The sequence below is a fragment of the Ischnura elegans genome, chromosome 2 (assembly GCF_921293095.1).
Source record: "Ischnura elegans chromosome 2, ioIscEleg1.1, whole genome shotgun sequence".
NCBI classification, from domain to species: Eukaryota; Metazoa; Arthropoda; class Insecta; order Odonata; family Coenagrionidae; genus Ischnura; species Ischnura elegans.
The window spans coordinates 72,004,634-72,031,318 of NC_060247.1; the positions used below are offsets into that span (position 1 = coordinate 72,004,634).

A 26,685-nucleotide genomic window follows, 5' to 3' on the forward strand; every position below is an offset into this window, starting at 1 on the left:
ACATACCCATTCAACAATCCCTTCCGTATATATACATTCTTGTCTCATTAACTCTCCCAAAAGTACAGGAGAGAAAGGGAAAGTAATTTTCACACACTTGAACACTGACGGTGTAGAAGGGTAGAGAAAGAGAGTGAACAGATAATAGGGGTAAAAGGTACGGAGAGAGCGGTGGGAAATAATAAGGGTCGTATTCTAGAACGTTACTCAAGTCTTGATCTCGATTCAAACTTGATTCGGTTGCCACGTTGGTATTACGAGACCTCACTCGAATCCCAACAGAATTGAGTGATCAAGTTCCAAGATGTCCGCCGTCATCGCCTCGCTTTTTTAAAATGAAATATCTCTCGTAACGATACGTCCACGTATGGTATTGTATTCAATTAATACAATTTTTTGATGAGCAGGAGGTAATGAATGAAAATAGGCTTGGTAAAAAGTATTATTTTGTAAATTTAATCATTAATTTAGCTCAAGTGAGTTGAGTTAAAGATAGTTTCTAGTATACGAACAAATCTATCTGAACCACTGAGGTAGACTGAGGACTCAAGGTTAAGTTAGGGTCTGGAATACGGCCCTAAGAAGGCACTCAGTTGAAAGTGAGGACGAAAGGTAAGGGGGGATTCGAGGTGAAGCACATTCACCAGTGAGGAAAATATAAAATTTGAGGACCCGCAAGGATTGGCAGAAGACAAGCATGAGGCCGACGGAGAGGAAATAAGAGAGCATGTGGGTGCGAAGACCTTTGCGTTTGTGTCGGAAAGCGCCTCGAAGGCATCGGCTGTGTGTGAAACAGCCAAGGCGAGTGAATATCGTACGTTCTCAAGGAATAAAGAGGAGGCGAGAGTCAGAAGGTTAAGAAAACAAGAGAAGATCAAGGTAAAAGGGAGCGGCTTATGGAAACAAGTTTACACGCCGGAAAGAGAGGAAAAGATGCTTAAAGGAAAAAATGAAAAAGGTGATGGCAATGAGGAAGATTATTCACACTGCTACGGCAAAGAAATAATTGTAATATTTATGGAAAAACGACGGAAAAAAGCTCTAATATATTCTGCTTCAAAATTAGAAAGTTTTTTTTAAATTCCTATCAGTCCATTTCAAGTCATAGTGCTTGGAAATGTTACTGAGACAGAATCTTGCCTATTTGTGTTTTATATTAAACGCAATTGTGCTAGGACTGAAGGATAGTGTTATACGTGTCATAGTTACCATTCGTATTGGTCAATTACGCTATGTCAAGCTTTTTGAACAGAGCTTTAGACAAAACTAAGTAGTAGCTGAAAGATATAAAATGACTTCAATATACCGGTTCTCTTCCGTTCTTCCAATATGACGATACTCTAAACTCTGATGAATGTGCGAAAATAACGCGTATGCTCCCAGTGTATGGTTTAGAAGTACTCGTGATCAAGTGTATCACTTCCCTTTAGCAGAAAGTCCCTAGGTCGTCAGCCTATGATGAAATATGGCTGATCGCCTCTGTTGACGTTCACTTTCTGCAGACACCACTGTAGGAGGACCTTATTGCACTCGCGTCGCCTATATATCGAAAGTGAGTGGTCACTCTCGATCTCAGTAGGAATTTGCGCATTGCGTGGCTAGCATTGACGATTCGGGATCATCGAGCAGGTGCCGTGGTCCCCGGACGTTCTTAGTCCGTGCGTGAATGGAATGCACACGCGATGTCGTCCGGACTGTCATTTTGCTTTGCGTGTGTGGACGCGTGCGAAAAATACGAAAGTGTCGAAATTAGAAAGGGTATGCCAATCCCTCCGTATCCTCTTTATAGCATCCTGCTTCTTTGTGAATTGCAATCGAATTTACGGTTTTGACATTGTAATGAGCTATTTTCGAAACGGTCAAATTTCGAGCTGGTTACGAGCATCGTCATGTACATGCATATTATTCGGGTCATTACCGGTGACGGCGTGGCTTGGGGTGCGTTACAGTTATGCATATTCGTATTGGTATTTCTCATTCTAGACCTCATGTAGACTGGAATAGTGATTATCAATCAGTTAATGATGTTCACTAGAGGGTTCGTCAGGTAAAGTTTTCTTTGACGTTTTTGTTTACTTTTTTATAATTACCCATATTTTTTAATCACATAATTTCATTTCATCAGTATTTATTACTATTTTACAGCGAGACCGGACTAAAAATATGTAAAGTTCAACGTGTCTTATGGCTGAACTTATCACTCTGTAATAGATGAGTTTAGAAGTTGGAGAAGAAGGCGACTTCCTCAATCAAAATCTACTCAGTACTCTGACACGATTTGAATTATGATTGGAAAAACTGGCGATATTGCGAGAATTGATGGGTAAGGACTTGGGAGATATTGAAAGTTGTGCTAGTGAGTATCGCTGGTGAGGTATATCTTTATTAACCTATTCCTATCAAGTTACGCTTTTTTTAGCAAAAGGCTAGGTGACAGGGGACTTTAAATCCTCTGCAAGGATCTTGGGAACGTAAGACGACCACTTAAGGTATTGCTACCTCTCGTAGCATCCTTAGACTTAGAAACAGAGAGAATGAGTTGTGTGTAAAGTTATGTTGTTGGTTTGGCAGGAGGCATCGCTGTGATCATGTGACACATTTTTATGGAGGAAAATTACATCTGCTCATGGGTTTCATTTCCACACTGCTTTCATGTCATAGCAATAGCCTGACCTATATTGTCTATCAATCCTTGGCGTCAGGTGCATTGTAATTTTCCCTTTTTTATGTTCAGTAATTGCTAACCGAGGTTGAATGTATGCCAACAATGTATAATATTTCAATTTTTTGTGTAGGCTTTCGCGGTGTGGCGAAGATTCAGGGTGGAGGTTTTCGGGGTTAGCACCGCGTGGATTGGTCTCTGCAGACAACAGTTTCGCCGGCATTGCAGCAGGCTTCTTCAGGTCAATGGTCAAATCTCCACTTCATTGACCTGAAGAAGCCTGCTGCAATGCCGGCGAAACTGTTGTCTGCAGAGACCAATCCACGCGGTGCTAACCCCGAAAACCTCCACCCTGAATATTTCAATTTAAATACGTGAGTGCATAATATAGCTTTTGGAATAATTCATATTGCATAATTTTTACCTGAAGAGATAAGTGTTAAATATTCGCAAAATAAGTGGGGCGTTCACTTTAAATAAGGTATAGGCCTTGCTCGCAGGTTTTTGGGGCGTAAATTACTCTTTCATCAATATTATATTGATTATTAGATGGTACCAAGGTCTGTATTTAATTCACAAATTGTGTTCAGTACGAAGTGGTTATTTTCGAAATGCAACGGTGAGTTCTTCAAATTATGCCAGACCGAAGCAATTTTATTTGTCGTGTGTAGTAATGAAATCAACCGTATTGACTTTTTAGCTCTCAATGATATCTAAGCCCAATTTTTTTAAAAGTTAACTTGTGTATTTTGTTCCGCTATCCTCACATTTCAGAGAAGCGAAAAAATCGACCTTGATTACGAGCCACTGCGTTGTGCGTGTGTGAAGGACCCTAACTTAAGCCTGCTTTGTTAGGGCCGGAATGATGGCGCCATTTACAAAGCCTTTGTGAGCTGTGGTCACGCATTGGTCCTAATTCTTTAGATTTCTAGGTAATTTTGGATGAGCCATATCCCTAACCGGCTCTTTTAATGGACACTGCGTGACATATTTGGGTAGGTGGATTCACTGCATTCCGTCGCCATTTACGGGCTCTTACCGGTGTCGTGAATAGGGATCCCCTTGGTTCTGAGGTATGGACGCCTACGATGAAATACTACAGGATTTTCACAGTTATAGTTCCATGAAAGATTATTTAGTGATGCATGGCCTTAAGGAAATAAATTGAGCTTCGATAAATTGTTAATTTTTGGCAGTTTTGAAAATTCATGCAAAAGCTTAAAAGTTGGTGAAGAACCACCTAAGGAGCTTTTAAATTTGGCGTGCATTGTTATAAAAATTCCAAAATAAAATGCTTGCTAATGTTGAAGCATGCTTTCAGTCAAAAATATGGCAATGCATTTTTTACGCAAACTTTTTCCAGTGTAGATACAAGAAAAAAACTTAAAAATGGAGAATTCTCAGATACATGTGTCTGACTCTCATCGTTGTGATCGCTTACATGGCGTTGAAATTTCTCGCTTAGTTCGTATTTATGTCCGCGAAAAGTTATGAATGAATGAACTCATTCCGCCGATGATGACCCAGTAGGAGTTCTTGAGATGAGGAAAGCAGGCTTCGCTAACATGCGCACATAAACATAATGTTTAATTTTCCCTTTGGAAACGAAGGCGAAGGCTTTAGCTTATGTTGTGGAAATGACCTTACACTTAAGGTCGCTTTACCATGAGATGTTGGATTTGGGAAACTACCACATAAACTTATGGGTGTTTTCATTGCAACCCCTAATGATAGTTGAACGAATTTGGTGTTTTATCATCGTAATCTGTATTTTATAAAAATATCTTGTTTTAAGCACCGTAACTTGTTTTTTTTTATTCCGCTGGTATATTTTCATTTTTAGGAGCACATGTATCACGTATATAATGTGCCGTATTTCAATTTTAGGATAATTGTCCAATTTCTAGCTAAGAGTTTAGCAATAAATTGAGCCATTAGCCGTAATGTTTAATAATTTTGTGCAGCAATCAAGGTGTCTACGTAATTTTACTCTTTTTGAGTTAGACTTGGACCTCCCTGTATTTAAGATACAATATAGTCCCACGCGAAGGTGATATTCGAGCGTTCAAATCTCTACAACAGATGAGACGATTACGTTCAGAATCGTGAGGGGTCGTATATTTTCTGGTTAACAATTAGCGTACCAAACAACCTATAAAAAAAAGAAGTTACAACTATTTCTCATTTGCGTATTCGCTAACAGTTCTTATCTTTGCACATCCACGTGTGCGTCTATCCCGTCTATCCTTAATAATGCAAATACAATCCGTAGAGGCGAAGAGAGTGGGACGGGGAAAAAAAGGACGTACGAATTGAGATGGGCGCACGCGTCTTGCGAATACGACGCCTCACGAGGGATGGGGTCACGTGCCGCGTGCACTGGTTGAGTCGGTGGGGGGAAAGTGGTGTGCACGGGAAGAGGAGGAGGGGGATAGTGATTGGCCATTTGGGGTGGGAGGGGAAGAAGGGGGAATTAGGAGTGTGAAGCATCGCCGTTAGGCAGTGCAGGGGTATCTTCTTCCCCCCCCCTCCCTCCCTCTTTCCTTTCTCCTCTTGAGCTATCCGCTGCGGAAGAATCTGGGTCAGCAGGAAAGCCTTTTACTCTCGGGAGAGAGGGAAATCGCTTGGAGGTGGTGGCAGGGCGGGGTTTGTTGTCAGGTGAGGGAAGCAGCTCTGAAAAGGTAGACATCCGTTGTTCCGATGCCTCGCAAAATATAGCAATTTAGAAAAAAAGCGATAACTGCAGTCAGGGGTGGATCCAAGATTTTTTTCTGGGGCGGTCTGACAGGCAAACGATCTTCCCATAATTGAGATTAAAAACAAGATACAACAATTACTGTACGACATACTATTTATTTTAACATGAAAGTTTTTCATGAAATTAAATGATCGAGGCTCCGTAGTACACAAAACAAAACGAACGTAATGATGACAGTATAAAAATTTAGTCTATACTCTAAGCGTCTGGGAGGGGGGGCATGGGAGAACGTGCTCCCCCCCTAAATCCGCCTATGACTGCAGTAGATTTTAGCGATGACGACGTTGAGGTCGTCCACTTTTAACCGTGATTTGCGCCAGCTATGCGCTACTTAATCGATACTCGACAGCTAAGGTCACTTCATCTACATCTACGAGTTACCGCGCTAGCCACCACCAGTGTGTGTGGCAAGGGGTGATTCCACACCAGGCATGCTGTACTTATCCTAAGCCTTAATCAAACACGCGCTCGCTTGCCGGGCAAAGGCCAAGCGCACAGGACAACAACACGCGGTCAGGCCAGAAACTAGAAGAGTGCTAAGGACGCAACATGCTTCCATGCAAAAAAATATTAATTATTTATAGAAAACGAAAAGTTAGCATAGTAACTGATTCATGCATGAGTTATAGCATGGAAAGACATTGCATGCAAAATACACCTTTCATTCGCGCCATAAGGGAAGGTTGGGGAAATAAAGATAGAGAGGAACCCGGTGTCTGTATTAGCCTACTCTTAGCGTAAAGCACCAAGGGTTATCGTCCCATACAACGGGCGGAGTGGTATATTTTTAGTGCTCTCCATGCAGTTCTCAAGCAGGGATCTGGCAATCTCTGAGAAATCTTCCCTAACGCCAGGATTTGAACCCAGACACGCAGGGTGGGAAGCCAACTCAGTCTAGCATATACACCCAGCCGATCTCCCCTAGTTATCCGTTGTTTCGATGCTCTGCAAAATATACCTAATGGAAATAAAGTGTATTGTTGTAGATTATAACAATGTCGACGTTGAGGTCGTTCAATTCTGACGCTGATTTTCATTTTGGCGTCGTTGACGTAGATACGTAGCGTAGGTGGAAATGAATGGTAATTTACAAAGAAAAATTAACCCACTCAGCCATTCTCTCTTATGTTAAGAAAACGCGAAAGTTGCCGCCTATTTTCATGAGTTGGTGACGTTCCTCAACGAGTCTATCAACTCGTTGAGGAAGGACCGTTCAATTTCAGAAGTGATCACTCTCAAGAGTATAATTAATAATGAATCCTGTGAGCCATTGCGAGTAAGAGATTAGGTACCCGCTGAGATACGGTGACCCGCTCGGCCGGAGCGCGCGACGTCTTTATATCTGAGATAGGGTTAGGTCCATGGATTTTTCGGCGCGAATTGCTCGACGACGGCGTCGGATGGTCGAAGAATCGTTTAATTGATCTCTATCGACCGTAATAAGAAATTAGTGATATATTCAATTTAATTCATTCCTTCATAATACTGCTATCCTAATTTTGGCTAGTTTTCTTCAATCCCATGCAGGATGTTCTCCTTCATTGTGTTCAACTTCCTTTGCCACAGACCTCTTATTTTTTACTCGGGAGAGTTTTTCTTTACATTTCAGTTTACACAGTACAACCGACTCGCATAACATATTTTCCTTCGGGTCCTTATGTGTCCTTATGGTCCTTCGTAGTTCCCGTTTTTCCCTATATTTATTTATTTTAATTACCCCCGATAACAGCACAATGTGGCCTTTACGTCGCGAGTTTAATCAATCAACAACAGACGATCACTCACACCCATGTCCTGGAAGGCGTAAGGCCCCTTGCACTAACACCGATTTTGGATGGCCGGTAAAATATCGGCCGTTCACATTCCAACAGTGAACAATGGAAGGGCATGGGAGATTGCACACATACCGACCACGCACCGGCAAAATGCCGGTTAGCTGCCGGCCATTGTCACTGTGGATCACTGGCTCAAAAACATAGCAACTTATCGTTTGACCAGTAAAAATCCGGCGTGTGTGCAAGCATCGCTTCACCGGTAAAATTTAGGCCGATATATTACCCGCAGTTCAAAATCGGTGTGTGTGTGTGTGCAAGGGGCCTAACCTATCCAGGTGGGACTCGAACCCGCGACCTTCAGTATGGTAGCCTATGGCTTAACTCCGCCGCCACTAAGGCCAACATTCCGTAAAATCCCTCGTTTCTCACCCTATCTGTCCATTTGAGCATCAGCATCCATAGGTTGGCAGGCCTATTGCTCTTCATGCTGCACTGGTTGCTAAATTGATCATAATTTTGGCGTAAATAAATAAAAAAAATGAATTGGTTTATTCTGTTGGAAATTATTTTGTGTGACTCCACTCAAACGGTAGGTACGAACTCTGGTGAACTGGGAAATATTACATTCACTATCGCTGAGAGACAAGGATAATATTAAGCATGATATCAAGTATCAGCAAGTATTCATTTTATTACCTATCTTACATACACACCGCGTTTTTCGTTTTTTACATATGAAATGTTCTTTTAAAACTTATTTATAAATGTGAATGAATAATGACAATTGAACCTCTAAATGACGAAATCAGACTAAATCATAGGATTTATTTGGTGAATAAACTTAGAAATAATTGTCAAACTGCATTAACAATAATGACGGTCGCCAACGGACAGTATGCCGAAAACGCTAAAATTTCAGCATTTTTATGAATGCTTCTTCAAAATTCACCGTAAATCGCGTGAAAAACGAAAATTAACTAAAAGAATAAGAACGTGTATTTGTTTTTATTTCCAATGATATATGTATCAACTATACATGACCATTATTTGCCATTTATTGGTGAAAAGAAAAAAGATCAGCAGGCATTAATAACAAACTTTACATGAATTTCTTATGATAATGATTCAGAGCCCATTCCGGGGCTTCATGGGCCCTGGCACATAATAGACTCACCTTTAAAACCTTACATGGACTTTCACGAACATTTTAAAACCAAAATTAACCAAATCGGTCCAGCCGTTCTTGAGTTTTAGCTAGACTAACGGACAGCACATTCATTTTTATTGTATAGGTAGAATAAATGACTGCCATCTTAATTAATGGATTTTCTCAGCCCAATATTCATCGTAATACCTATTATCAAGCATAATTTTATTAAAATAAAGGTACACGTGTATACACTTATGCATGTATACGCAAATTTCTTCCCATGGCGGTCGACGCAGTTTCATTTTTAATTTCCGAAGTCAAACTACTTTCATCGTGAGTTTACGATCTGAGAATTTGGTTCAAGGAGCGGACCACGTGCACGGGAACATTAGCATGCATCCGCCGCCGATGCGATCCGGTGAAATCTTCCTCCTCGGACGTCTGGTCAACGTCCTTAGAAAGAGAACCAGAATCACCGGAAAATGAGATTTTAATTTTGGACCGAGGAGGAGGTTGAGGTGGATCTCCAGACCTGCTCGTAGACGATGATTTTGCACTCGAATGCAGCCTCCGCGGGAGGAAGCAATTGGCGAGCGAGGATATTGTGTCGAAACTAAAATTTACACACACAGTATTAATGATTTCCAGTAACAGCGTTAAATATTGAATATAAATATCATATGTCCGGATGCGATATACCTTGATGCTGGCAAAAGACAACTGCTGATACTGTGGTAGATTGAGTTATTAAATATTAAGGAAGAAAAAGTTACCACTAATTTTGCTTTTTGTCATGGAAATTTATACCATATTGCAAGCGTCTATTTTACTCAGTACTCAATTGCTGCTTTACTCAGTACATTTTTCCACGCATGCCGAAACATCTCGACAATATTTCTAATACACGCGTTTGCAGAGGGGTTTGCATCAATAAACGTGCCGGTTTACCTTGGAGGCACGACGAGTCGGGTCTTCGCCATTATTGCAGGATGTTTCGCCTGGAATCAAATAAATTGGATCGATATAATCATCGATGGGGAGCGAGGTAGCCTAGTTGAGTAGAGTACTTGGCTGATAATCGAAGGGTCCCGCGTTCAAGTCCAGGGTGAAGCCTTCGAAATTAAATCCTCGTACTGTGAGGTGGCACGTGGGATAGAATTGACTCCCTACTCTGAACTTGTGATTATTACGCGCCTGTGGCTGATTTAGGGGAACTAATACCCTTACTTTTCCAAAACAGCCTTCAAGTTGAATTAATGACTGCGTAATAAGGACATAAATAACAGCATAAATTGCAGAATGCGAGTGAGTACTTTAGATGATGGCTGAGGTGAGACTTGGCGAGACGAGCATTATTTACTGGGTGTGGTTGCAGCGGATACTGTGCCGCGAAGATATGGATCCTGCGACAGAAGATGGTTATATAAGCGCGAGAGTAAGATTTTCTTCGTGAGAGCACGAAAGGAAGGTCACCGTTTCGGTACCACATATTTTCTCATGGGGATGCACTGAATGTTGCCAGGCTCTTAAGATAACATATACCTCCTTCGCGACCAGCCGTGTTTGTAATTATTGATGACTTATTTCTATATTGAAACTTGTAATTTCATCTAGAAAATTTCAGAGTACATAAAGTCAACCTTTGTCGACATGTAGCTGTTCCTCAGATGTAAAATGTTGCATCGAGAAAAAAATGACCAAAAATGTTCTCATTTGAGATACAGGCAAACCTTGACAGGGGTCTCTACTGTATATAGTACCCTAAAAATTCAATGAGAATGGCAGTAGTTTTAAGCGAGTAATCCGGCACCAAGAGACACCGGTCGAGCGGCGGTTTTGCGTCGTCTTAAATATGCTTTACGCTTCGTTTTAATACTACGAGATGCATGAGCTATTTACGAAGTCCAGCGTGCCTAAGAGATAAAATATGTGATCATTAGAGACTACTTATTCTACTTCCGGCTTCAGTTTATGAATTTGAGCATTAGCTCCATAAATTTTTCACTTGCGAATCCATTTTCCCTGTGCCTCAGCGTGTCCATTGCGGTGTTGGTACGTTAAATTGCCTCTTACGAAATGCCTGTGCGAATTATCTATCTCATTTTACCCCAAAATTAATATTTTGAGGAATTTTTTAGCGTTAGAGCTTTTTCTTACCTGATGGATTTTAATAACGGACTACGCTTCATAGTGACTTAGAGTTAACGGTGTAAAACTAAAAAATTACATTACGCTTTTTCTCATAACTAAGAAAATCTACAAAAATCAGGAGATCGGTTAAATGATATTTATGATAAAGATAAATTATGGTACCCGTTGTCTTTCAACGCAAAGTCACCAGCCACTTTCAAGGTCATTTTTTTAATCGACCTTTTCCTTGGCGAACCTTCGTGCGTTTAAATGTGGCTTTGGACTCAAGGAATTTGGCTCCAATTGCAATGTCGTCAATGCCTCGTGGCATCTATGCACGGTGAGGCGTTACGGCAAATGAGATAACTATCCCACCTCTTGATATCCTTGATACCTACAGTAATAACTGCGGACTTAAGGTAATCGAGTCAGTGAGAATGTTAAGTTAATGCCTTGGTTTTTCAACTCTTCTCAAAGCTCCAAAGCTTCTTATGGAGACCTAGACAAGGGCAACTACACGAGCACTGGCTGTGAAGTGCGGTTGTTGATATCCTAGGTCATCGACTGCTATGAAGACGAGGTCATGACGGTGCCCAGTACCTTCACCCATACATTGCACTACACTTCTCACTTCTAGGATACGTGTTGGGAGTTGAATATTTACCGAAGGCTCGATATTGTGGAACAGTTTCGTGAATCATGGCGCTTTTATGAATACTCAGGTATGTACATGGTCTCGAACTTTCGATGGAGTAGCTAGCATAAACTTCGTGCAACTTTTTAAATCGAGTTATGTGGAGTATCCTGAGAAGCATCGGTGCGATTCGAAAGTATTCTTCTCTAAAGTACAATGGCCGTTAACGGTAAAGATTGCGTACTGGTTGAATTGGATCGACTTGTGTGTGTAACTTTTGCTGAGAAATATTTGAGGATGGCGTTCTGACTTACTTGCTAAGACAAGGAAGACCAATTAAAAAAGAGTATATAATCAATCATTAGGATAATGATTAGATATTTCTATTCATGGCATGAATTTAACGTATAGTATTGATGTATTCGTGAAATTGCTCTCCCAAAAAAACAGTTGAATATTTTTGGAAAGGCTTTACGAAGTAAAACCGAAAATCTATGCTTTAATAGTGAAAAGCATGACCGGCAAATACGTAATATATAAACTAAAAGATATATTTAATTAAATAGATATTAATATGGATAATATATTCATGATATTTATCATTGACTGGAATTTTAGTAGTTAGTGGTGTTTGGATTTATTATCGTTGTACAAAACTTTTGGCCTTATTAAAGGTCAATGTAATTTAAACCTATTAATTTCGATGTAGGTAGGACTTGATTATGTGGTGCTTAGTTGTACCATCGAAGATATATTAGAGAGACTGCTCATAACGAAGCAGTGAAGGGAATAGCTCGATGGAATACCGATCCTACTATCAGTTGGAGTGCCGCTCGAGCAGTGCATGAAACCCAACATTCCGTCTGGGACGTAGGAGCGGTAGGGACCCTTGGAATTCTTGACACTTTTTTCAGTCATACGGACGCTGTAGTTTTCTAAACTCTCTCATATCCCGTATATTCTTTAACCTACCACATTTTCTCGCCGAAACTTCCTAAATAACTTGCTCACTCATTTTAATAGCCATTTACTGGTGGGGATAAGAAAAAGCCAAGAGGAAAAAATTACAGGAGCAAATATTTCGTATCTCGGCGTGCATCTGATAGAATTTGTCTTCCTTTACACGAAAATTTTTTATCACGTGAAAATGTTTTCTTTCGTACGAGAAAATATGATACAAACAAGTCATCATTAAATGGAGGGATGAAGTCGGTCCCCATCATGAAATAGGAGAGCTTTTTTTACACGTGAAGAAGATTTACGGTACATTGCTACAATGATGAAATTAAAAGAAATTTTTGTTCACTGATTATCACCAGAATAAAATATAACATGCGTTGGAGAAAAAGTACGGAGCAGACCAAGTCCTTGAATGAATGGTGCTTGAAAACTACGATATGATAAGCACCAAAAGGTGACGATATTCTTGCATCTACGAGTGGTTAATCCTTGAATATTTAACGCTTATTTACTTAATTTAGAAAAAAATCCGATGGTAAGCATCGCTAAATATCTGAACAAAAGCCACGAGAAACCGAAGAGAGCAAGGAAGTGGTTCCGTGATGTAATTAAGCATCGCAAATATCCATTAAAAACAATAATAAACACTTTTAGCTGCTTTATAAGCTGCCAAATATCCCGTGGCGTTTTCGGAGCCTCATTTGTTGTATTGTATGAAACGACAATTATGAGTGGTAGAGGCGACAAGCCTCGTGTGCGGGCGTCACTTACCTGCCAATAAAAGAATGACATCATGTACTTAGTTGTCATTTGCATCGAAGAGTAATTATGAAGCCTAAAAGAACATACAAATTGTTAAAAGTTGGCTATTTGCCAAGTGATAACAGGTAATATGCAATCAAAATACATCGCCTAAATAAAACTAGATGAGTGGAATCGAAAAATTAAAATTAACTGTAAAATTATTTTTCCAAGATAATTTTTTTGCATGCATCTATTCTTAAAAATAATCTTTATTATACTAGATAAGGGCTGAAACTGTTCTGCAGGGGGTCTATTCCAATCATCAATCGTCCTGTTAAGATATGAGACTCTTACCTTTGTGACCTTTACCGTTGGTCCTTTGTGACCGGTATATCGGCAGAGGAGTGTCGACACTGTCGGTACAGGAGATATGTTTCGGCAGTAACCGACACCGATAGATGTCGCTAAGCATGTACAGAATTCCGTCCTTGGTGACCTGAATGACCGAATCGACCTTTACGCCCGGCTGATTGGTTAGATTACCCTCTGGTGACTTCAATGACCGAATCGGCTATAATTGCCCGTCCGGGATGCGTGTTAACCCTGACCGCCGCCGTACCCTCCGCTCCCGCCCACTTTCCCTCCCCGACCGCCCGAGGAAGAAAACATTTTTTCGGCCCTCTTTTATAACCCCCGTTCTTCCGTGGCGGCCAGCCACGGTGGGCCAGCCCCGACCACTCCACTCTCACCTTCTCAGCTCGTCCTCTCCGCCCCGCCCCCACCACAACCACCTTCCCTCCCCACTCTCCCGCTCACCTGTTCGAGTCGAGTTTTCCCTCTCGAAGACGTCGAGAGAGCGGCCGAGGGAAGACTCTCAGTGAGATCCGAGCGGGAGAGGAAATAATCGAGGCGCATGCACTTCCAACATCCTTGGGCTCTTCCATGACCTTCATCCCTTTCCCCCATCATCCGAGCTGGCTCCTCCCGTCTTTTTTTCCTCCTCCTCCTCCTTCTGAACATCTCCCATACCTGCCCCCTTCTGCATTCCCGTCCCTCTCGCGGTGGTCCCTAGTCCTTCCCCGGCCCAACATCGCCCGCGAGACCAGTGTGCGGACGGCGAGGAAACGGGTGAGAACGCTGGGGTGACTCTGCAGAAGGCCATGAGGTGGTTATCCTTCCAGTGATAAGACATTCTGCACGCGACACCATTTGTGCTGCTGTTCCTGTACATCTCTTTCCGTCTTTGTTCTCAAAGGAGCCCTCGCTCTACCTATCCGCAATCGCAGCCTCCTCTTTCCACAACAACCGCTGCAATTCACCACTGAAGACCGCACGCGACACCAATTGTACTGCCAACAGACTTCCGCTCCTGTTAAATCTCTTTCCTTCTTAGTCCTCAAGCGAGAGTTGTCGCCTTACCTATCTGCAGGCTCAGCCTCCTCCTCCTACTGCTGCTTGTTCATTATTTTCCCCTCCCGCTCCGTGACCCTGGGATCCCGCGACCTCCCACAACCGGGTACACGCGGAATAGAGGCTCGAAAGTGTGGTCTGGCACTCGAAGATAGGACGTGTCCGTAGCTGCAGTGCTGCGTGAGGAGCTGTCCCACATCGCCCGCCGGCGTTCTTTGTTGATCCGCGCTTTCCGTACGGTGACGAGCCTCCTTCCCCACGCGGCAGTGTGTTGTTTTCGTCGGTGAACGTCGGTTTTGTTTTTGTGACGAACTCGTTGGTGTCTCTCAGCTCGGAAATGGCGACTCGGCAAAGGCAGAGGGAGCTCTTCAGCTTCAGCATCGATGACAGGTGAGAGAGTGGGAGATATCAGTGTTTGGAAAGTGTTGTGGAACGTCACGTTGGAGTACCTACTAGTGTGTTGCCAAGGATTTTGTGTTCATATGGCCGTGAATGAGTTTCATATGAAGTCTTTTTGGATCATCGCTTCATGTGTTGTGAGGATGGAGGGTTTTACGTGTAGTCCCGTTTATCGCGTTGGGATTTATTTGTCTTTTTTATTCTTTACCCCGCAAGTCTTACCCATATTCGAGTAGGTTTTATTGTTATATAAGTTCTAATGACTTACCTCTGTTGTTTGTATGCTTGGTTGAACCAATTTGGCCCGCTGGACATGCGCTACAAGTATATATACAAGTATAGAATACAAGTATTGTTAGAGCCATTGCTTCGAAGGCTTCCGAAAAATAGGTTAACAGGTCCTGTATCTTCTCTTTAGATTTATATCATTATTTAACGGATGCCAAAAAAACTACAGATGTGGTAACATTAGCATTAAGAAATATTGTTTGAATGTTTTTTTCTCGATTCCTGAGGAAGTTCTCTCTCAATTCTTAATGTTTAGAAAACATATTGGATTTTGTTATTTTTTAGGTTAGGAACATAAGATTTTGTTTGTTTTTCATCTTTCAGGAGACAGCTGTTTTGATATTGATGTTTTGCGCTGCGTAGAAGATAGGTTTGAAAGTATCTCCCCTCTAATAATGCACTTGAGAATGCGTTGCCTTGTGTACGTTACCCCCGGAAATGTTTAATGCATGCAAAGTCGCGTTCAATCAAGGTTTTCTGCAGTAGTATGTACGTCTATGCTTTATTTTTCTTATTCACAAGCACTGAGTGTTGTCTTTTTTGTCCTTCAGAGTCTGATACACTTGAACGATTCGAAAACAGATAGTTTCTTTATTAAATATCCTGCATCTCAAGCCTCTAGGTAACTCCAAGCTTCCGTGGTTTATGGATAGACTGAACTATGTTTCTAATGTGGTAGTTGGCTGTTCTGTACCTGCGTTCGAATACCATTTCCAAGTTCAGACGCGTGGTACGCCTACGGTTTCTTAAACGCTTGAAAAGTGAAATCTCTCCGCGCGCAGCCATGACCGTACGAAATTGAATATATCGTGGTCTGCCACTTTCACGAAAAACAGAGAATGGAATGGTCTTCACTCGTAGCATACGTGTGCGATTCATCGCTGATATTGGAAATGTTTATATAATATTTGTTTCAGTTATAAAATCGAAAGTAAAAAATTGAATTAATTGCGCTAGGTCTAAGAATTCTACTTAAAATAGCATGTTTAAACATCATTGTTGTGTAGTGCTATAATTAGATAATTTACTGCCTTAGTTAACTGTGTTGCCTTAAAGGCAGTGCAGAATTAGGTAAATCTATATTTTTTACACAAAAATCTTAAATTTTTATTGAGTAAATGTGCGTTGTTGTTCTTCTGTTGGGGTTACTCGGAAATTGCATCTAAAACTTGTCTTTAATTTAACAGGTAACTAATGATTATCTGGAAAATATTCAGTTTTTATGATAGAGGTAGTTTGCAACATCAGCATTTGTTCTTAAACCACCGCCGGTTTGGAATAACGTTGTGCCCGTGATTATATCCAAACATTCGATTTCGCTGGTATTAGGGTCAAGGCAATCACCTCCAGGTGGAGTTTTGGGATGATTTCACCACATGTAGTGTGTAATATCTCCAATGACTCAGGCTTAGGAAAATACCCAACAGAAATCCTATTTTTTTCTCATAGGTTTTTCAAACGGCAGAATTTTCGATTAATGAAAACGAAGTCGTTGGCAAAGTCACTATGATGCTAAAACGAGGTCACGGTCTCAAGATCGCTCGTGGACCAAAACACGTTCAAAGATTTTGGATTGACCCAGGCCGTTTCACGATGCTTACTTACTTGATCTCTAGAATTGCATGCGAGCTACACTGGATGAGAGTGAATTCATCTTCTCTCAGGAAACGCCCAAACGGTTGTAAGATTACTTGGGCGTCTGTTGTTTTATGAATGGTGTACCTCATGTGATCATCTCCAATTGCCCGCGTATCCGAGCCCTCAGCATCACAACCCGTGTTTTACTCTGCCAGGAGCAAGCAACGTTTTCACAACAGCAGGCGGAATGTTTGAATGGGTATTTTCACGCAGGGGACAACTTATTTACTGCCACAGATTTCAAAAATAAAAGTTATGCACATTAAGCATCCAAGTATAATTGCATTGTTTGAAGTAGGGGTAGACAACCCACGGGATGCGTGTACGAGCCTCATTTGGCTCCCTCAGCTAGTGTTAATTTTACAAGCATTATAGATAATGCAAGAGGGTAAGGAGAGAATATAAGGATATTTTGCTTATATGCGTACAATTCCGTTAGGAAACAAGTGTTTGCGCCCCAGGAATCGATGTTGATCCCATCCAAACTTTCTGCAAGCACCCGTAGACATGAAAATATAGCTTATTCCTAAGTATTATAAGGTCGCTTTTCTCTGCGGTTAGCACAATTGTTTCTTTGACCGCGGAATACCGAACCTGCAGTTTGTGACTGAAATTAATTTTTATGATTCGTTATTTTTTATCGGCCAAAAAGAATGCTGTTCTCGTAGAGATAAAATGAAAATGAAATGGTGAAACCATTTCGAGTGAATTTGTTCCGACCATCAACTCAGGATAACCTTCGATTACAAAGGGGTCCTCGAGACTGGCATTGAAAGGCTAAGGTTATTTGAGTTACTGGCTATGAACAGGCATAATACGAAGCTGTCAAAGCAGTTGGGGGTTTCGTTATGCCGAAGTTTATTCCCTTGTGGCGACTACCCCGCGAAACATCTGATGAGGAGAACATTTGGCATCTCTCATCTAATACTCGATTTTTGGATATAGTCACACTTCGTAATGGCTGAAAATAGCTAATAATGAATTTAACTTTCATAACTGTGCAAACGAAATATACAGCCGATTTGATTATATATCGTTCCCCGATGCAAATTGACAAAAGAATTTTAGTGTAGACGACCAGCATTCCAACAAAAGTCCCACAAAGCAACGTTCTGGCTACATGCCCTGCTACGAAGCTTTGTCCATAAAAGGATGAGATCTGTGAGTATGGTTTTCGAAAGGATTGTCATCGCAAGGTGAAATGTGACCTTTAGGCATTTCCACAGCCATTTCGCTCGCATGTCGGGATAAATAGAACATCATCGGTTCGGGAAAGAGTCGGCAAATGCCTTGGGGCTGAGTCACTTTCGTCTCCAGCGATATCGGGCGATCCACAGACTGGTGTGACGCCGGTGGGATGTCGGAGAAAAATGTCAGAGAAAGCAAAAACGGACGGATGGGATAAGAGTCCGTGACGGAGGAAGAGTAACGCTGGGACAGGAAAGAGGGTTTTCCGGACTGGAATAATTCGTGACTTACTCGTGCTCAGTTCGAGTGAACAAATAGCCGTCTTCGTGTTCCTCAATCTTCACGAGAAAGAAGTAAAAAAATAATAAAGGTCAATAATAAAGGTTTGGGTTTGCGTGTTAAAATCCTCTTATTTAAAAAATAAAGATTTACCTTTTGTTTAATAAATCTGATACTGTCCAATTGTCCCCGTACCCGATCCTTCAGCATCACAATCACAAAGGGTAAAGTCCTCGTTTGTTAAACCGCAGGTCGCGGGTTCGATTCGCGCCTGGGTACGTTTTCATGTCCAGGACATGGATTTTTATGTACCTACGTTCTATTCTTAAATGTTATTAAAACCCCGATGTAAAGGCCAAATAACGATACTTTTGGAGGTGTGGCAATAAATAAATTATTGCATTGAGATATAATCATGGAAACAATGTTTTGTGTATTAGTCTTCCCAGACAGCACAGAATCCTCCGTATCTAATTCGTATGCAGATAGTATCCATTGACTACCGCTCCGTCGCTTTTCGTCAATGGATACTATCTGCATACGAATTAGATACGGAGGAGTCTGTGCCGTCTGGGTTGTAATTAATTAATCATTATTCATTTACTGTTTTTTCAAAATGGGGGTAGTGATATATTACGATATATTTCCTTTGCCCATTATGCCCATTATGACATCTTTAGTCAACTGAGTACAGCCTCCGCAAGTTGAAGTAATAAATATTATTTATTTTTGAAAGATATTTTATTGTTCATAATTAAGGATCCTTAACATTGAAAGTGAAGCGGTTTGGGTTTGTTTGAAGTAGTTAACCATGAAAGTTTAGCTTTTTCAGACCCATGATTAATGAACTATTTCAAGTGTACCTACCCCACACCCCAGAGTCCTTTTCTGGTTCCTCTAATGAGCTAATTGAGATTTTTTTAAAGAAATAGATTGTTTCTTGTTACTGTGTAGTTTCATGATGAAAATAAAAAGTTAAAACAATTCGCAAATAATCATCTCCAAATGAAAAAAAACGCCCGGTTGGACGCAAGCCCTGAAACTGTGGTAAATTCAACGTAATCCGTCAATTTTTTTATTTAATAATATTTTTCTGTTTACTTTTACCAGTCATTTTTTCGTTCGAAATATTTTACTCTTTTTTGGCATTGTCATGGCAATTAATATTGTGTTTTCGTGTTGATAAATTTAATTGAATAACCGTGTGTCGCATTTCATTAAATGGTTTCTCGTCTCATTTTTCCTGTAATGGTACCATCTTACTACTCTATTTATTGAAAAGGGAAAATTTGCTGTATGATTCAAAGCGCCTTAAACGCTTCTGGGAAGCAGTTATATCCACTCATATGGGCGATGGGAGTGTTAAGGAATTTTTTTGACGCTACACATCATTAACATTGGTTAGTGGGACGAGGGAATAATTATCTTTATTGTAGCGGAACTTGATTTCCTTTCTTATTATATGAAGACCGTGAGGAACTAAAAAAAATGAGGGTAAGTTGGCGTATCTGGGTGAAATACAGGTTCTTTCCGTATTTTAATGAAGAAAGCGAAGCTGAATTATATTTAATTACATCCGCCTCTTTCGTGGCCTACTGTATGTCGGAATACATGTCATCTCTATTTGCATCATAGCATGTGCGAGTGCTTTCTGCAAGAAGTTTGTCAGCGTGGTTAAAAGGTCTCCCTTTCTTTTATCGGATGTATCAAGTATATTTAAAGGAACTTGCGGTGTTTTTAGATATTTTTGCCATTATTTTGTTGCTCTCGGAAAAGCTAAAGAATTTGGCCGTATTTAGATCGATAAAAGAGAAGAAATACGTAGGTGTGAAAAGATTAGCTGATAGGAGAACTGAGTGGAGAGCTGCGTCAAACCAATCCTAGGATTGTTGACCAGTGACGATGATGATGATGAAATTATGTTCGAGTGTGATGAATTGTTGTTTTATTCATTTTACCTTTCATCCTGTGAAATTTATTTCGAAACTGCGAGGTTATGTTACGTCTTAGAGAACTACATCCGGCGCAACTAACTACTTTGTGGCGATTTCCCTCACCATGGATGTGATGAGGGGGCACAAATTGTAAAGTAGCCAACGTTTGGATGGGCGATGAAGAAATCATATTTTACAATTTTCAGATTTCCGATGGGTCATGATTATCGATTTGGAAACCTTTTTTTATATTTTTGTTCATCTTGATTCGTGAAGTCCCCGCAGATAATTTTCCTCGTCAAATTTCTGCTTGGGAAATTGGATGCATTTTTTCGAATGACTTTTTTCTTACCTAGGACACGAGGCGCAACTGGGAATTGATCTATTAGGTGAGAATCAAGAGAAAATTGCTGGTGGTAGGTATGGATGGAGCGTCTTCAGAGGGGGGCTTGGGTGCTGTATATCAAAGATTGATGAAATGGAGTTGATGTTAAGCGTCCACAAAATTACGCCTGAAATGTTCTGAATATGTTCAAACTCAATCTGAAAATTGATTTAAACCGTACATTATTTTCATTTAAGTGTTCTACCCGGCAAGGTAGGATTAATCTGAACATTTTTGCCGGTCATCTCGGCCCTTCCCCCTCCCAACTTGGAGTTCCCTCTTCAATTCGCAATAAGGCCTTTAATTAGCTCAATGAATATTATTCTCTTCCGTCCCCTCCTAGGCCCACCCAGCATTTTACTCTGTAACACTGTTTTCAACATCCCACCCCTGCTTAGTAATCGCTCCATCCAGACCGTCTGCTTATGCACTATATCATCTAGAAGTTGCCTTTCCGTATCCTCCATGTCTCGCACTTCGTCGTTCCTCCTCCTCTCCGTCTACTTAACATTTTCTATTCTTCTCCGAGCTCACGTCTTGAACGCCTCCTGTCTTTTCTCGTCCTCCATACTGAGTGTCCATGTTTCCGCTATTTTAGATCAGAATAAATCCATTTTCAATTCAAATATTGGTTTGCATACTTATATTCAGTTTTTTTTCTGGGAGATTCTCGATCTTATTTTCGGCAGACTGCGTCAGCGCCGCGGCGTAGGTCGGTTTTTGGTGATTTGAATGGATTAGGCAGATACTTTGTGGAGATCCATTATGAGATATGAAGTGAAAGTGTTTCACTTCATATCTCGGTTTTTGGTGTCGGTGGCGCACAATATGGATTCGTCAAGCGTATTGTGGGAAGATTTTTGAACAAGAAATTAAAAGAAAGGCGCTATTTCGCACTCGACCGGACACACCTTAAATATTCTGCGAGTATATGGGGTCCGGTGCAGAAATAAATGAGAAATGAGTCAAATAAAAAGGAAAGCTGCGCGATACGTCGAGATACGGTTGTTCAGACAGCTTTACACAAATGTTTAATGAATTAGGCTTGGAGACGCAAGAAATTCGCAGGCTGCGCGCTAGACTTAGATTGCTTGAGGCAGTGGCGTAGCCAATGAGGGGATCCGGACCCCCCCGAATGATATTCCTGGCTGCGCCACTGGCTTGAGCAATTGAAAATGGATATATTTAAGAGCGACACAGAGAAAATCGTATTAGAACCCCAATAAATTTCAAGGTCCGACAGAAACGGTAAATTAAGAGGAATATTTTGCTGAAGGAATGGGAATTCGTTTTCACCCGCATGATGAAGGCCATTTTACAAGAGACGAGTAATTGCGCAGGTTAGAACTGCATCTCTTTCTCTATATGACGTAAATTGCGCAAATGCACGAACGAAATTTGAACAGGAGTCATTTCTCCTTCTCTTGCCCATGCATTCTTGCATGCGTTCCAGCAATTCAGCGCTGTACATGACACAATCTTGACTGCGCCTCCGAACACACGACAGATTGTGAAATAACGTGCCCCGTGTAAAACGGCCTTTATTTATTTATTCATTTAATGTAGTCCAAAAACAGCTCGAGGCCAATTACGGAGGACTCAGAGTAACAAAAGAATAATTTAGTAATATTGAGCAAAACGTAACCAACAACGAATAAAATAATATTCAACTGTATTTACAAATAAATAACAAAGAATGGTAGACATCATCGGGTGGTGCTAGGAGTAGGGGGAAAATTACGATAGAGATGGTGCAAAATGGATGAGGGATGAAAAAAAGGATCAAAATCTGGAACACTTATGGAATAGGTATTCATGGAAGAAGGAAGTCTCTTAATAAATGCTAGGCGTAATTTAGTTAAAGAATATCTTCTTTATGTATATACGGCTGGTGTCCTAACACCCCCAGCCACACGCCTATTAAGCCGGCTCGCAGAGTATCAATATCTCTTCTAGAAGTTCTTCATTTCCGGATACTACCTCGTCGGTTGCTGAAGTGATGACAACAGTTTCGCTGGCACTACTGCCAGCGTCTTCAGGTTGAAGATGACAACATCAATTTTCAATTTAAATATTGGTATGAACACTAATTGAGGATACTCTGGGAGATCCACTGATTTTGACTGTAAAAACCTGATGTAGACTTGTAGTTGTAAGGAAATGCCATACAGCCCGTGCCGTGCTCTATCCTCGCGGTCTCTCCGTCGGGTAGGGCCAAGAAAGTTTCGCTTGGGGAAGGAGTGTGTCCGAGCTGAGAGAAGGCTTGTAGTGCGATAGTAGGCGTGCAGCAGCCGCGAGGAGAGTGAAAGGGGTGGGGGAGAAAGTGGCGCCCCCACGACGCTGCCAAGTGAAGTCGCGAGGAAAGTGAAAAGAGGAGGTGGCCGATTTACGCCGCGGACACCGCTGGCTCAGCTCCCGGTGAGCGAAGACGTGTGCGAGACCGCTTCCCATATGCGTGCACTCGCCAGGCCGTGCTCCAACGCACACTGTGGGGCGTACTTGTCGCACTCACTCCCACTGTCGTTCCGGAAATGATGTCACGGGTCATACCTTTCGGTTGTTTTCCTTACGTGGGTTTAGTGGACCCTCAGAGGACGTACATTTGCTAGAGCGTATATCGATTTCTGCGATTGGGCGCAAGATTGAAACGGCAAAACCGTTGATCACGTGATGAATATGCTGGGCCCAATTGGCTCGCTATGACAAAGCGTTTGCTCGCGTATTTTATTTATATTGGAAACTTCATTTCCTTATGACCTATTCACACGATCGAGTAGGGACTGTTGGCCTCGGCTGTGGAAACATTTACATAAGTTAAAATACTGTTGAATCCTATTAGTAGCCTAATCCTATTAGAATTAAAACCCTGACACTTTTCCTTCTACCTGATTGTACAGGCATGTTTACACGGGTCTATGTCCAAGTTAACGATTCTTCCGCCTCGGTGTCGGCGGGGTAAAGTCCTCGTATGACAAACAAGAGGTCGCGGGTTCGGTGGTTGCACGTGCATGGTTTTTCATGCACGTGTAATTGTTGAATGAACGCCGATTTAAAAGCCCAACATGTGCTGTTTTCGGTTGTATGGGAATAAATAAATAATAAATACCACATAATAGGTAATGTCTGATTGCATGAACGATTTTCGTGGACCGGAACGGAATGAGTACGAATGCATGAATCAAATTAGAACAGGCTCTATTTTCTGTTCATTCGCACAAGTTGGGTGGTTACACGGTTTTTTTGCATTTCGGAGTTCATTCTCGCGTTCGTGCATTTAGACAATAACTTGCACAAGCTGATGCACCGTGTAAACAGGCCTTGACAATCAGGAAGAAGGAAAAGTGTCAGAATTTTATTACAAGCCATTTAGGGATTCAAATCTATTTTACTTTTGCTATGTGTTTCCATTTCTCGTTACAATACGGAAGTTGCGGTTTCAGTATTGGCCTCGACTTTTAGTTACGGCGTAGCCAGCTTGAGCGCTCTTCTTTAGTTATCCTCTGAAGGCCTCTTTGCACGGTACATTAGCTCGTACAAGTGAATGTCTAAATGTATGAACGCGAGAATGAATGCTAAAATTCACCGTGTCACCGCCCAAATTGCGCGAATGCATGAACAGAAAATAGAGCTTCTTCTAATTAGATTCATACATTCGTACATGTTCCTTTCCGGTACACGAAAATTTTTCATGCAATAAGACAGTACTCGCACGTGTTTATGTATCGTGTAAACAGGCCTTGAGAGCCGTTGAGAGAGTTTGCGTTTCCCGCAATTACGAGCTATCAAAGGAGTCAGCACTCATTCTCTATGTGAACCTTGGAAGAACGTGCTTTTCATCGCTCAAGGATTGCATTTATTGTGATTATATCGTCGAAACAAATATTCATTTGACGTCATTGCGTGAAACATGATTTCTTCTTTCCTTTTATGTAATCACAAGTCTCTCATAAATGGAAAGCCAATCTTGCTGTGTGTATTGCAATTTAATTGCGCCTATCTATTCGACAACGGAAAATGTGTCACGGTCTGGCGTGCATCAATATCACTAGCTCATTAGTATTTCGATTTTTTTTTAAAATTGTACTTCCTTTCTTAAGGGAAGGCATAATTTCCTTCAAGTTAAAATGAAGTGATAAATCGTCGCTTAACTGTGCTCATGAGCATCTACAGAGATTGAACCTCATCAGCTACCTCCAGAGTGTTTGGTGAAATCTCCTTATGGTATTCCCAGTACTGAGTAATTATATTAGACAAACACGTTTAGATAAGATCATTAGACAAACACAAATAGATTGTGGAAGCATCCTATAGCATCCTTAGCTCAATTAATTACATAAAGCTGCTGAATAAATAAGAAAACATCTTACTTGTAACAAGTCTTATACGGCGATAGTAAAAAAAACTAATTTATGTCACGCATTTTCCTGAAACCACCTATGCGAAGTTGTTGGATTTAAAGACTTTTCTGAGCTCCATTAAATTATATCTTTTATTTGATTCGTCTCAAAATTGATATAAAATAATTCTCCTAGCTCGCGATATCTAGCATCATATGAGCAGTTTTCGTGTGAATTTGTGGTAACTCATGGGAACAGTATTTCTTTATTACATTTCTGCCATGCTCTCGAAATCAAGATCCGCTAAGAATGTAATTTTTTCAAGGGGCGTAGGTTTCAGGGGATGCCAGAACACCGTAATTTTCCTCGGGAAGAACCGTTAGCAAAATCGTTTGGCAGGCGGGGGAAAATTTATCCCGGTCCTCGAAATGTGTTTTACCTGGACTTTTTTTTTGACGGGTCCTTCTCGGCGGCCGGGAGCGGGCGGTTTTCTGGTGGATTGAGGATAGTAAGAAATGGCACGATCATATTGGACTTTACTGCATATTGATGGTCTCGTATTTTGTAAAGTGAAGTTCTTTTGTGTTTCAGCGTTTAAATCATCTAATTTATATTACTACAGGAGGCCCCCACTATTCTGTAGTCCTGCGGATCAATAATTCCCGCCGGTAGACGCAAATAGTGGCGCTCCAGTCGCTAGGATGCTCGTCAGTATACTTATTAGCCCGTAAGAGATACGCTACGCGGTGAATTTAATCGTTTATTTATGGTAATATGTTTGTAGATAGTTGACATGAGATTAATTTTTAGCAAAACGATAAATTTCGCCACGTAGCGTAAAATTTCCATATTAAAAAAATGAGTATTATATATTTCTAAGTTAAAATGGAGTCGCCTCTTAATTAAATGTTGCTAAACTACCTTCATTTTTGAGGTTGTTTTCGATAAGGCATCCATAGGTTTAATAGTGAACAATAGGTTTTGAAATAACCGTGTTTAATGTGCTGAGATTTTCAAAATTGAATCGACAGTGATTTGGGAATAAGTTTAGGGTTATGTTGTATCACAGTTGCGGAATCATATCCTGATTTGAAAATACGACGCCTATGTGAAGAATGCAAATTGTCTCGCGTGAGGTCTAGAACTTGACTTTATGGAAAAAGAAATATTGCTTCACCAACCGGTTAGACAACATTTTTCAGCCTTGTCGTGGTAAATCGTAAGAAATTCTATTTCTCTCATGAAACTCTGGGAGAAATTACGAGTAATTTGATAACCCTTGATTCAACTGATCACGCCATCCTATGATCACGCAATTGTATTCCATTGTCGAGTTACAAAAGAGAAAATAAGAAATCACTCCACTCAATAATATTACATCTTGCCCAACCAAGTTATGCGCATAAGAGGCAGAAAGATTTGTGAAAGAAAACAAATTTGAGGAAGAAATATGGGGCAGAGAGACGAATTTTTGAAATACCATTTCTATAAATGAAATAAATGGATGAGTGAAACAAGACATTCAGCTATTGCTTGGAGATTAATACGAAGATGTAGCGAGCTGTTGGAAGGTTTTGGGATAAAATCTCTATGAAGTGCTCGTAAGATAAGATATTAAGCGTACCTCCTCACACCGAATTGAAATTGATTACCTTACTGTTTTATAATAAATAAAATAAATACGATGTGCTGTTGAGTATAAAATGTACAACAAAATTCTGGTACCACTTTCGACATAATTTGTAGTTGGATCAACTGACGAATGACTGAGCTAGTTGAATCTGTTGTATCTTTCTAGGAGATCTGTTTTGTGAGAACTTTCTTATTTACATGGGATTTAAGGATTCCTTTTTCCTTGATTATTACCCTCTAAGACTTTCCATTTAGTTTTGTGAATTTTAAATGAAAAATGTGTAAAACGGATTAGGCTGGGAGATTTTCCTCTTATTTATTGACTTCCATTTGAATTCATTTGTAAATTAATATCACCTTCGTGGAAAATTGGAATAAAAAT

General features: G+C 40.8%; 1 protein-coding gene across 2 annotated transcripts in view; it reads left to right on the forward strand.

Annotated features, from left to right (window-relative positions):
- Window positions 1-26,685, forward strand: part of LOC124153942 (ABC transporter G family member 20) — a 277,735-nt gene that overhangs the window by 18,723 nt on the left and 232,327 nt on the right. The window contains exon 1 of one of the 2 annotated variants that reach the window (XM_046527362.1): window positions 13,748-14,613. The exons of the other annotated variant lie outside the window; for it this stretch is intronic. Coding sequence (XP_046383318.1) covers window positions 14,561-14,613 — 53 coding nt within the window. The 5' untranslated portion in view covers window positions 13,748-14,560. Of the gene's footprint in view, window positions 1-13,747; window positions 14,614-26,685 lie in introns of those variants that run through there. 2 annotated transcript variants of the gene reach the window in all.